Below are 13,494 nucleotides of genomic sequence, written 5' to 3'. Positions count from 1 at the left end.
ATGGGGGTAAGTAATGGGGGATGGGGGGAAATAAAAACTTTATCCCAGAACATGTGTGTGTTTTTGGTGTTACATATATCACGAAATAAAAGGCAATAGGAGAGAAAGTGTGTTCTCAGATAGTTCTGGATGGAGAAGGGTTAATAACATGAATATTAGTTGATATTATTCCTTCTCACAATGTAGTAACATATAAAGTGAATATTTCCATTATCTGTGAGGTGCAGCAGCTCCTGTGTGCAGTACATTCTCCCTGCAGCCTGATGGCTAAGGATCTGGAGGGGGGGACACTTCAGGGGGCTGTATCTCTGGTTCTGTGACACATAGAACCTCACTTCTTTTTTCCTATGATAGAAGAGAGTCTCCTCTTTTATATGAATCTAAATTAGTGTTTCTAAGTGTTAGGAAAACGGAGATATTAACTGTTAAACTGCCGTCGGGAGTGATTTTTATATATAAAAATGGCACCTGATATTCTCACTTTAAACCTGAATATCTCTGGATCCAGGGCACCTGGAGACAAAATTCAAGATTCATTTGAAAGAAGAGATTCTCTCCTTTCAGGGGGCCCTGGGCAATTGCCACCTTTGCCTACCCATAGCGCCGGCCCTGTATGTAAAGTATTCAATAGGTCGCATTTATCCCTAATTAATGTACTTGCAGGTAGCATTGTTGCTCTATGGATGTGGATTTTTAAGAATTGCCAAGACCCATAGAGCGTGCAGCCTCCCGCTAATGCACTGTATTAGAACAATAAATGTCTTGATATCAGTGAAATGAATACAATTATCCAAGTAAATTTGCCAGATATGTGATAATTACAAACAGGAATGTAATTGATAATATATATCCAGCTCTTCACCATAATTTAATGGCCAATTAGCATCTCAATTGTGTGCTTGAAATTCCTTCCAGAAACATGATGCTCAATTTACAGTCATCCAGCTGGTGGGTATGCTGCGCGGTATTGCATCTGGCATGAAATATCTCTCGGACATGGGTTATGTCCACCGTGACTTGGCGGCAAGGAATATTCTCATAAACGTCAACCTGATGTGTAAAGTCTCTGACTTTGGGTTGTCTCGCGTCCTGGAGGATGATCCGGAGGCGGCCTACACAACAAGGGTGAGAAGAATATTACATGTTCAATTTCCTCTGTATTCTGTGATAAATCTTTTATGCATCCAGCCAAATAGGTGTTTAACACTAGCCACATTCTATCACTATTTCTATGTATATCATGCCAATATATCTTATGAAAGCATCCTTGGAATGCTCCATGCATTGTAGAGATGGAAGTAGCATCGGTTACTCATGGCACACTTGCTCCAAAAGCCCTTTTATGTAGACTGAGCTCACCAATATTAGCAATCATTTGATATGTATAAAGGTTGTCCGAACTTTACCCTATTAGATAAGTTTAATGGACAGAAGGATTGGAAATGTTCAATTTTACACAAACAATCAAGGCTGAAAACTTTGTTAGCTGAGAAAATTTCTCAACCCATTATTTGAGACCATTGTGCCTGTAAATTGGGGGAAATGGGAAAAAGGGGAGCATTGGGACAATAGTATTGAGAGAAGGATGCCCACTTTAACCCCGGACAATTAACAGAAAATTGGCAGGAGCCCTTCCAGGACATTTGGAGGTCTTCCAAAGGTCCTTACACTGAAGACCTGAATGTGGACTGAAGTGACCCCTCTCCTTTCCCAAAGAGTTTGGTTTTGGTACCACAGACTTTCAGGCGCCCCACAATTTTCATGCAGTTTCAGGCCCATAGAAGTCTTGATCCACCCCTGTACACCATAATGGGGGGCACAACTAAATTCCTTACTTTGCAGTTACCTCCAATCTGTGCATATCTCTAAAACAACCCCTTTAACTGAAAAATTCTCCAAAAAATTTGCCTAAATAATCAATGGTTTATAAATTATCTAGAGCTAGATCAAAGAAGTTAAAAGTATTTTAAAAATAATAATTCAGTAATATATTTTTTTAAAGATTGACCCTTTGCTTTCTTATGTGTTGTAATGAGAGAGGCGGTGCCATTTTATGTTGTGCACAAGGACGTCTTTACATCTCACCCTGCTATATGTGTAGCCTGGGGGTAACACCATTCATTCTCCACCATGCTTATGCTGTGCTATAAATTGTCAACTTAGTGCATGATCATACCTTGGGGGTACTTTCACCTTATTAGGGGGTATTTGGCCAAGGACCATCGAGAAACACGAGGACCCTCGTATGAATTTTAAAAGCACATGTGCAGAAGCGGATTAGTGGCGTTGATCTGGCGTGCGGTACTTGCTGTACCAAGATATTCTATAAAAGCTTTCATAACCTGCCCATTGTGGTCTACATTTGCTAGCAAATCTGTCCTGCGCTGAATTTATTGCTGGAAAGTCTCTGCGCCAACCAAACACTTTCATTCTTGTGCTAGAAAAACACACAAACAAATTCCATTGATGTGATCCAAGTTAAAATCAATACGTAAAATATGGCAAGGGAATAATACACACACAAGACAGGTCCAGGTGTTATGTTCCAGATCCGGGGTCTGGAAAATAAACATGAGAACCAGGTGTCCACGTTTTGTTCTCACTCGTATTATACACAGGCCTCAATAACACTAACTGGGCTTAAGAGGCCTGCTGGAAAAATCACATAAAATTAGGGGAAAAAACTTTGCATTATATTTTCTGTATTTGCTATTTCATTTCTGTTCTAATATAGGAGTAATATTCTACATCAGCCAGCTGCATAGTGCTAAGCGTTATTCCAATATACATACTATATTATATAAGAGACCGGTATTACACACTCTCATACATTGAGGATCCACGATTAGTGATGAGGGTACCCGAACTTTAGGGGTTCAGGTCGCCCCGGACTTGACCCTGAAGTTCATTAGATGCCTAATTTAAATAGCTAAACCCCACCCACCAGCACTAGCATACCAGCAGCACTGGGGCACCGGCAATTTGGAGATAGTCGTTGTTCCCCGATGACGTCATCAGGAGCAACAATCCTCCCCAAAATAGTGGCATGCATGGAGTAATTTATAGTATATTATAGCAAAGTAGGCGGCGGCATTTAAACAGTTAACACCCATAATCACAGGTATCACTGGTGGACTCGAATTTTGAGTGGGTCTACTCATTACTGTCCACAATACTATATCCATAGACATGGGCCTATACTGTTCCATTGTAGTCTTCTCTGCTTTATGGCACATTCACATATAATTACTAAGGGTATGTACCTTAAATTGTGCACCAGTTTTCTGGTCTTGAAATTTCCCAAAGCCAGAAATGTTAAACATTTCCCTCATTATGCCACCTTTATTCCAAGTGGGTGTGGAGCAGTGTGTAAGGATGTGGACCAATGCCCCCCCCCCCCCCCCAACACACACACTTCAGGCCTGCACAATTTTACGCTAACCAGAACATGCCGTAGAAATGACCCGCCACATGCGGGCCATAGGATATAATAATAGAAAAATCTTTATTTATACAGCGCCAGCATATTCCACAGTGCTGTACAGATCATGAGGCACTAATAGAGACAAAATAAGACTTTACAGAGGGAAAACATTGTCATATAGGATTAATTGCTCTGCTCACATGAGTTTACAATCTATGAGATATCAAGTGGCCAGAGCTTCTAGCTATATCTGTCGCATCCAGGGGGGAGGGGGGTTCCCATCATGTGTTGGCACACCACGCCCAAGGGTATGAAAAATCCCCCCCATTGTTTTTATATATTTATAATTGCAAGTTACAGAGCGGTTCGAAGTGAATCAGAAAAATCCAGATTTAGTTCCTTGAAAATTGTTGGATTCGTAACGAATCTGCAAATCAACAAATTGACTCTCTGAGCTCTAAAAAGCATCTTAAAAGTGTACCAACTGGAGTATTCTCTAACTGCTTTACCAGACCTAACCAGTCGTAAACCATGCAATGTGTAGAGAGTGAATAGAGCATGCATTCCTGCATAACTATGATTTTGTTTCAATCAGATGTCTAGGAAAACCCTAGGGAAGTTACAGGGGCAGCCATATTGAATTCACCAAGTGTCCCCACAAGCAGATATAAGCATAAGAAGAAACATTCCTATTAGCCATGAACAGTTACATCACCAAGTCCGATTTTGGATCCATGATTAAGAAACATCTAATAATAACTTACTTGGATCGATTTCCCTACTAAAGTGCATTTCCCAAATTGGCCTAGAACAGATGATGTCGATATAAAAGGTCACCCTACAAGAGAACACACAGATCGAGGTTACAAAGCGCATATCCTGTGTAATTAGTATAGAGGGTTACATAGCTGTCATCCACGGTAATCCCTTTACTGATAGAAGAACATGGCTGAGCATTGTAACAAGATGTTACGTATCCCTTGAACACCAGGCGCCTGCTGATGTGCGTCATATTGGTGGTATCACTTGGGTGCAGGGTGATTTATCATTATGTAATATTTCCATCTGTCATCAGAAGGCTGTCATGTTATTCCAAGCTCTTAGTCATTGGAATCACAAAGGTCGTTATTAGTAAAATGTTATTTTAGCTGCCATGAGGTTATCTATATAGCGTACAATACAGGCTGAGGGACAACCTATGCATATACAGTATATACAAATTACAACTTTTTGAGAAAGTATACTCCAGTCCTTGAGTTTTTCTCTTCAATTAAGTTTTTTAATTATTTTCAATGTTATTTTTGACCACAAAACTTCCCCATAGTCCAAAATAATAGTTATGTGGTATATGTATATATGCTTCTTCCTGTTGCATGTAAGTGCTTGATCTTGCGACACATTTCGTTTTTTAAATTCCGTGTTTTTTCCCGAATCCATCGGGTTGTCCGACGGCCACGCCCCCGATTTCTGTCGCATGAAAGCCGGCACAATTGCGCCAAAATCCGATCGCGTGCGCCAATATCCAGGGTCAATTCAGGGCAAATCCTTGGGAAACCCAATGAAAGTGCGGCCATGGAGCCCTTAGTAAATGAGCCCCAGTAAATTGAGGATGCAATTTTTCGGACTTTTTGTAAGCATATATCTTCAGAAAAACAAACCAGAGACAACCAAGCACAAAGGGGTACAGTTGGGTATCTCTGACCATTCGTCTTAGTAATCGCTGAATTTGAAAGGTATTCAAAATAACTTTCCATGTGTCTTACTTTGATTTTGTGCCCACATACCTGTTGTAGGTGCCCTATCGGAATTGTAATATTAACATTGACTATTAACTATATTTCATAAGTCACTCTCATGTTGCCATGTTGTGTTGCTATATCCAGTCATATATTCGATATATTACATAATTCGTACAATCTTTGCTTTATAATTACTCAAAATTTACCTTTTTGTCCACAGGGTGGGAAGATACCGATCAGATGGACAGCACCTGAAGCCATTTCATACCGGAAATTCACATCAGCGAGTGACGCGTGGAGTTATGGCATAGTAGTATGGGAAGTGATGTCGTATGGAGAGAGACCCTACTGGGAAATGTCTAATCAAGATGTAAGAGCGATAACCCAAGATTTACCTTATTGAATGGAGATTTAGGGGAATATTTATCAAACGCCAGATCTCATGCGACCTGCCACTGCTTTTCGGCTGAAGCCTCTTGGTGTATCTGGCGGGGCGTAGAAATAATTGCAGCCGGCAACTTACCACATGTGAAAAGTGCCCAGGCGCGGGGACAGTAACGTGAAATGTGACGTGAAACGGTATGAAATGAGAAAAGTGCCCAGGCGCGGGGACAGTAACGCCCCGCGCTGGCCCACCCCCAGATGGCCCTTCACATGTGGCGCAGAGGCCCTGATAAATATGCCCCATAGAGCTGATCCTTGGTGATGAACAATACCAAGCAACCATCATATATATACTATGGAAGTTTTCTAAAATGATTTTTGTTAAAAAAAAGTCGGGATCCCATATTATTCAAGTCATATTAAGTGAACACCACATAGTGTGATGGCATCTTGTCTTTCATCTACATTTCCATCAGTGAATGGTGCCAGGCTGTGTTCAGACAGGTGATATATAATGTGTGAATGGCGTAGAGAGCGGCAGATGGTTTAGTTTTTCCTCTTTTACATTCGGAACATTAATGAAATCTCAAGAGAAATGCAGTAATGACAGAAGAGATAGAAGTTGGTGAAATATAGTTGTTTAGGGTTTTTAAATATTATGTATATTGTTAGGGAAAAAAGAGAAAGAAGCAGGAGACACTCGAATATATGAAAAATCTTACTTTATTTTAAGATATATATATATATATATATATATATATATATATATATGTATATATATATATATATATATATATATATTGAAGAGTTGGAGTATATTCACACTGCACAGAAAACACAATGGTAACACTTTTAAAAATAGTTGAGTAAATTTGCTTTGCTGAAAATGAAACCATAAGTTGGCCACTGATGGAGGGTCATGGGATCTCTATCTGTCCATGTACAATCACCCTGCCAGAACTTTATGACTGTCGAATACTATACTAAGGTCCTGGCAGGGCAATTGTTCATGGTCAGATAGAGATAACATGACCCTCTATCTGTGGCCATTTTGTGGTCAGGAATGTCTGGCTGATGAGGTAAAAGAACGGAGGCTTGACTTTACATATCAAGAAAGCGAAACAGAACTATTACTAGATGTATATTGGGAAATTACCTCATATCCTGCCCCCCCCCCCCAACACTTACACACACATTACAAAAAAGATAAGTTAAAGAGCCAACCCCTTCAAAAGCTTCATTCTTGTTTTGTACATTTTTTAAAAACTTTTCATTTTCCCTCGTCTGTTTCTCCTGCTCCCTAAGGATGAATGACAGTATTGGATCCTACTGAATGAAATCAGAAAATTTTCTGATTCGATTCTGTACCTGGAAAATTCCAGATTTGTAACAAATCCATGAATTATTGTATAAATACACTCTTCTTTAGATTTTTTTTAAAAAAATATATATATAGTGGAAAAAAAGTTCAAGGTATTCTAATTTTGCAAATATGGGAACCGTTGTTTTTTTGTTGGTGCTAGTTTATTAAGATTTGCACATCAACAGGTGCCAGATTAAATGTTACTGTATACCCAGTGCATGAATCTCCATGTACAGTAAACTAATATGTTACTTAAAGAAGGTTCCTTGAATCTGAGTCTTAGTTCTTCATTCTGCTCCTCGTCCTATGATCTATTAACTACTGCGAATACAATAACATCTGCGAGACCCTGTTACATTCCTCTTCCCTTACATCACCCCTTACAATTAGAAAAATTAGGGATTTATAATCACAAAGACCATTCCCCACTTTTTGATTATTTGTTCGTAGAAGGAATTCAGCTTTTCGGTCCTCTGCCAAAAATGTCCAGATTATCATAGTCCTACATAAACAGCCAGTGACTAATTAAGTGATCATACATGACATCAAAGAATATATCCCAAATCTGCTTATGTAATTCAATGATTTCATGCTTTCCTTTTTTTTCCCTAAGAGAACCCTTTACGCTTGAAGGCCACCGTAAGTGGTCTGTGGGTTTACAGCCATGACGGAAAACTGTTTACCCAGCTTTTAATTAAATTGTTATTTGGCCAGCATGTACCGTACCTATTTAAAGGAGCTATAATGTCCTCTTAAAGAGCTCCCTACTATTTATTTCTATTTTCTTTTAAATATATTTAAAGGGAAAGTCAACCTTTACGAACCAATTATGCGCAACCTTTGCAAATACTGGAATCTTCCTTTAAATAAAACTTTGACCAGGTTTGGAATCTTTAAAAAAGTTGGATGTTCCTATTCTGCTGGGGGTTAGGATCCCAACCCCACCTGGTGCTTTGCTCTTATGGTGCAATGTGCATTGGTAAACTCAGTTACTAAGTATCCTACTATCCATATCGGCCAAGAACAGTATCACTTATTTCATAGCTACAGCACAGCTAAGTGTCTTATGGTATCCCTTTAACGGCACCAATATGCCAGGAGCCATCAGGGCTTTAAACATGTTACCATGAAAACTTAGTAGCTTGCATAGGAGAAGCAGACACAAAATGATGGAGTTTTTTTTTATCTAAGTTGTGTAGTTGGACTTATATAAGACCAGTAGAAAAAATGGCTTATTTGTGCACTAGGCTTAATAATCGACACAGTCGATTCCCGACAAGTCAAATTATCAAGACGTTCAGACTAGTGATGACAGTAATTGTTTTCAGCGATCCTGGCATCACAGGGAACAACAAAAATGGCGGCTGTGTTCTGCAGGCTCCAAACAGCAATGTTTGGTACAAACCTGAACATTGTGGTTTGGGACCGCTCATCGGTAGTTCTGACCTATTAATAAGTCTGGTGTCCCACTCAAATATATCAGATTTTTGTTGGGTTAGTCCCTGCCCTGGCCCTCCTTGATCCTTTCATTTTTTTAAAAAAAAGTGGTGACAAAATGGTCAAAAAAACACAAATTTCAATGGCACACCTTAAAAGTTGTAACTTTTTCAGAGAAATGACTTTCAAGGCATAATACATTATAACACTGAGTGTGATAGAACAAAAAGCAATGTCGTAGTGTGTTAATGGAGACCTCTAAAATGAACTCTTCTAACAATTACGTTACCATTAACAGGTAATTAAGGCGGTAGATGAAGGCTATCGGCTGCCGCCTCCCATGGAATGCCCTGCTGCCTTGTATCAGCTCATGCTGGACTGCTGGCAGAAGGATCGGAACAACAGACCAAAGTTTGAGCAGATTGTAAGCATCCTGGACAAGCTGATCCGTAATCCCAGTAGTCTGAAAGTAATCGCCAATACAGCCGCCAGGTGAGAATCAGATTTGCAGTGTATCTAACAAATTTTATTTCCCCAAATTTTAAGTCGTAGGTTAAATGGGTTATCTTGGCTGTATAAAAAATGGTTTGGGATGGCTTTTAAAAAAAACCAAAAAAAACTTATAATCGCTGCCTCCCTTGCACCTGCACCACTCATCACTGCAGGTCTTTACCAACAACACTGCCCCACGCCTGCTACAGTGTAAGTATCAATGTGTACCATTGGCAGTGGTCAAGACAGGAGTGCCAGCCACTGTAATCAAACAAAGCCGACAATGATGAGCAGCGGTGCAGGAGAACGGGAGCACCGGAGGAGTTGAGCATTCTTTTTTTGTTTGTAAAGTCCCCTAAGCCTTACTTTGCATTTTAAAATCCATTTAATGCTTAATACAGATACAACTGGATACAATTACTAAAACTAATTTCTCTTTAAGGTAACAGCCTATTATTATAAATTTACAGGGGCATAACTTGAATCTCTAAACCCCAATCCAAAATCTGTACAAGGCCCCCAATTATAATTGATATGACTTGTCTCCTCATATAAAGAGACACCTTATGGGCCCTCCATAGCCCCTGCGCCTGGCTGTGACTACACCCTCCTGGATGTTATACTCCATGTGAGGACTAAACCACATACCCAATATACAACAAGAAAAAAGCGATGCAAGAATAAGGCAAAAAATAAGCTTTATTAAACCAACTCCATAAATACACACAATAAGAGATACAAAAGATCTAAAAACACTTAAAAGGTGCTGACAGAAGCACAACTGTCCTGCAAAGGGTCAAGGAACAAAGTCCCAGGCCCAGGGGTGAGCCACAACCGGACAACCACCCTCCCTAGATAGACCCCCAGTCCAGCATGGATGAAACAACGCGTTCCTCAGGGGTCCTGAGGAAGTCACGAGGACGTGACGTAAAGCGTGGGATTCTTCTCCCACAGCCGGCTCACCCTCCCGTCTGCTTTGCCTCGCACCTTCTTAGGTCTCTTTACCCCTCATATAAACCCATCTGTCTGAGGGAACACAGTTTTAACACCAGCATTTTCTAATAGATTTTGTTGTTTCATCCATGCAGGACTGAGGGGTCTATCTAGGGAGGGTGGTTGTCCGGTTGTGGCTCGCCCCTGGGCCTGGGACTTTGTTCCCTGACCCTTTGGGGGACAGTTGTGCTTCCGTCAACACCTTTTAAGTGTTTTTAGATCTTTTGTATCTTTTAGTGTGTGTATTTATGGAGTTTGTTTAATAAAGCTTATTTTTTGCCTTATTGTCCATCGCTTTTTTCTTGTTATATATTGGTTGCCAATTGATGCATTTTGTCTTTAATACTTAGTTTTGTACTGCTGTGCCGGCCCTCAATTTATGGATGTAGACTAAACCACATACCCATCATTGTTCTATGAATCACAGACTGTGCCGTGTCCTGTTTCATGGACCGCCAAGGACTTTGTGCATCATAGTGATTTAACATGTACAGATTCTCGTCTTCCCTTCTGCAATTTAGTCATTGCTGTTTAGCATGGAAGAAGGAAAGAGGAAACAGCATGGTCTGTGATTCAAGGACTCATCACAGTTTTGTGTTTCAGGCATTAGGTTAAACGGAACTTATGCCTATGTGTACCCCTCCAAATCCACAAACAGTACCTTTTTCCAGCAGGTTGGAAGTCCTCAGAACATGTTTTTATAGATGGGCAACATTGCTTCATATCTTCACAAATGACCTTTATTCTTACCCAAGTTGCAGTCAAGGAAGAGTGGGAGCTCGACCATGTAGTCAAGCAACCGGGCCTCCTGCCGACCATTTCCACTGCCCATCCATCCTCCTCCATCTGTTGTGACTCTCTGAATTTCTGAGATCTCAGCTCCGATTGCTGTTGCATGGAGCATGCGCTAAGTTCTTGTGATCTAGCCATGTACATGCAGGGTCGGAGCTGAGATCTCAGGCTCACTGCACATGCATTGGAGAGGGATGTCAGATGGAGGTGGTGGGTTGGGCAGTGGAAATGGCCGTCAGGAGGCAGAGTTGCTTGACTGCTTGGTCGAGCTACCCTACCTCCTTGACTGCATCTTGGGCTAAAATAAAATTTGTTAATGGAGAAATGAAGCAGTACTTCCAACCTGCTAGACAAGGTATTGTTTGTGGATTTGGATGGGCATACATGGTGACACTTTCCCTTTAGTTTCCACTCTCTGTTATTGATGGTGTAATAAAAAATAGCACTTTATGTATAATAGAACACACATTGAGGTCTACGGGGAGCGGAAGGTAAACAGAAGATCTCGGTTCAACTTCTGTTTTTGGTTCACTGAGCTCACCTAAAATGGAGAGTGCAAAGGAGAACCCAAACCAGGTGTGATCTGGACCTGGTTTTACCCAGCTGTTGATTTTTACCATATATTTCTTGAAAGAAAACCTTGGAAGAACAGAACACAAAAAATTGCTAATTTGAATCTTATGAGAACAAAATTATTTACTTTATGGCAGGTAAACTTTTAATATTTTTATGTAGAATGTAGAATAACATTTTTAACTTGCCGCTAATTTTTTAAACTAATTCCAACATTTCTTCTAGTAGCCATTATGAATTACGTACTACCCCACTCACTGTTGCATACTTCCCTCTGCAGCTCCAGCTTAGTGTGCTTGAGCTATGTCTAGAATGAATTACTCCAGATTATCACCTGCTATGAGGGGACCATGGAGCAGCTCTTGATAGATGACGTTTGGCATATGAGAAGCCATTCTGTAAATCATCCATTGGTTATTCCTAATAGGGCTATTATAGAGTACCGAGTCACAGCATCATCCTGCTAGGCAAGTGTAGTTTATGATTCACATGTCCCAAGGCTACTTTTCTCAAACTTTCTTAGAGACAATTAATGAGGTTTGTCGGGCAGACGGGATATTTACATTTGTAAGCTCCAATATTGGATCCAGTCATTTCTCTGTTTTCTTCTGTCAATAGTAATACATATGACACAATACCATAAGAAGCCAAGCTCACTCAACGCCCTCAACCATCTTTGGCAGAAAGCATTTCTATGTCTCAGATAATTTCACTCTAAATTGCTTCATGCTTTCCAGAATTTGAGAAAAATAAACATAATGGGCAATTAATGATAAAAATGTCCCTTTTAACCAAATGATATTGAGAAAATCTAAATTCGACCATTTATTCACTTTGGAGGTTTCCCATGGTTGAGAATGTAGTGGGTTGTAGGAATGCCAGACCTGATTTAACTGTCTACACATTATATGATGAAATGATTTTCATGTGTCAAGTCATTAAATACCGACAAGACTATTTCCATTAGCAGACCAATTATAGGAGTAAATTCCCAGTGCTGGCACAACGAAGAAGAAGTGAATGTCTATGCTCCGGAGTCTCTTTTAGTTTTCTAAACACTCAATTCCATCTACAGTACAGGCGGTCACCGACTTAAGAACCCCTGACTTACAGACGACCCCTAGTTACAAACAGATCTCTGGATGTTGGTAAATTACTGTACTTTAGCCTTAGGCTACAACAAACAAGTATAACAGTTATTAATGGTGTCTGCAATTAAGCTGCATTGTTAATTCTGGTTCTTATGACAACCCAAAAGTTTTAAAATTCAATTGTCACAGAGACAAAAATAATTTTGTCTGGATCTACAATTATAAAATACACAGTTTTGACTTACATACAAATTCTACTTAAGAACAAACCTAAAGAACCTGTCTTGTAAGTAACCCGGGGACTGCCTGTACATCTGAGTTGAAAATAAGGATAAAGAAAGTGACTCATAGAAACTTTAGCTTTCATGGGGTAATCGGGTTAATTTTTCTCTAAGTTTGCCACAATCGGGAAAGCCCAATGAGGTGTTTGTTTAAATAGGAAAACATTCTCATCTTTCTGGAGGGCACCTAAGTTCATTTAGCTACTTATTCTCTGCTGCTTCAGGTTGATGATGTCGCAGACATGTATGTATTGGCCAAGTCAATCCCTAGCTTCTGTGGTCATGTCTGAGGCCAGGGATTGGCTCAGCTGTCACATGAGCAATTATTTGGATGTTGTTACTTCTGGTCCAGGAGCACCAGAGAATGGACAGCTACTTTTGGTGCTGGAGATGCCCTCGGTATAATAGTTTACTTTTTTTAATTTTAAAAAAAGGCTGTACCCTAAAGGTTTTGTCCTATATCCCAATAACCAATTTCCTAAAACAAAATGGGTCCCTCTTGAGGAACCTCAACTATTAGTCAGTAATGTGGAATGTATAAAGTTCCATTTCCACTGCAGAGGCATTGCAGATAACTTAAAAAGCTTTCTGTTGGGTTACTTCACTGTTGGATCTAACAGTGGTGGGATTGTTAAGCTTTATAGAACATCCTCCTAAATTATGGACCTTTTTGCCACTAAGAAATCAGAGGTGATCAGAGGATTCACATGTCCCAAGGATTTAGCAGTCCAAACCTAGATTCACTGAACTAAGTGGACATGCTGAGTTTAGATCAGTGATTCATAGTTCGATTTGGCAAACCAAATTTTGGTTGCATCAAGCTTGCTTAAGGGCAATTGGCTTAAGTCTGATTGATACAGACTCTCATCTGTATCACTGTGGCCGGGGATCTCCGTCAGCTCCATAGAGATTAATGGAGCAGAAT

At 40.0% G+C, this 13,494-nt stretch overlaps 1 protein-coding gene across 2 annotated transcripts in view; it reads left to right on the top strand.

Annotated features, from left to right (window-relative positions):
- EPHA3 (EPH receptor A3) overlaps positions 1-13,494 on the top strand; it is a 285,857-nt gene that overhangs the window by 258,155 nt on the left and 14,208 nt on the right. For both annotated transcript variants that reach the window (XM_072138525.1, XM_072138524.1), the window contains exons 13-15: positions 916-1,125; positions 5,384-5,533; positions 8,646-8,839. In XM_072138525.1, coding sequence (XP_071994626.1) covers positions 916-1,125; positions 5,384-5,533; positions 8,646-8,839 — 554 coding nt within the window. The remainder of the gene's footprint in view (positions 1-915; positions 1,126-5,383; positions 5,534-8,645; positions 8,840-13,494) is intronic.

This window comes from Engystomops pustulosus, chromosome 2 (genome assembly GCF_040894005.1).
Source record: "Engystomops pustulosus chromosome 2, aEngPut4.maternal, whole genome shotgun sequence".
Classification (NCBI taxonomy): Eukaryota; Metazoa; Chordata; class Amphibia; order Anura; family Leptodactylidae; genus Engystomops; species Engystomops pustulosus.
This window is presented reverse-complemented; position numbering and strand designations above follow the sequence as displayed.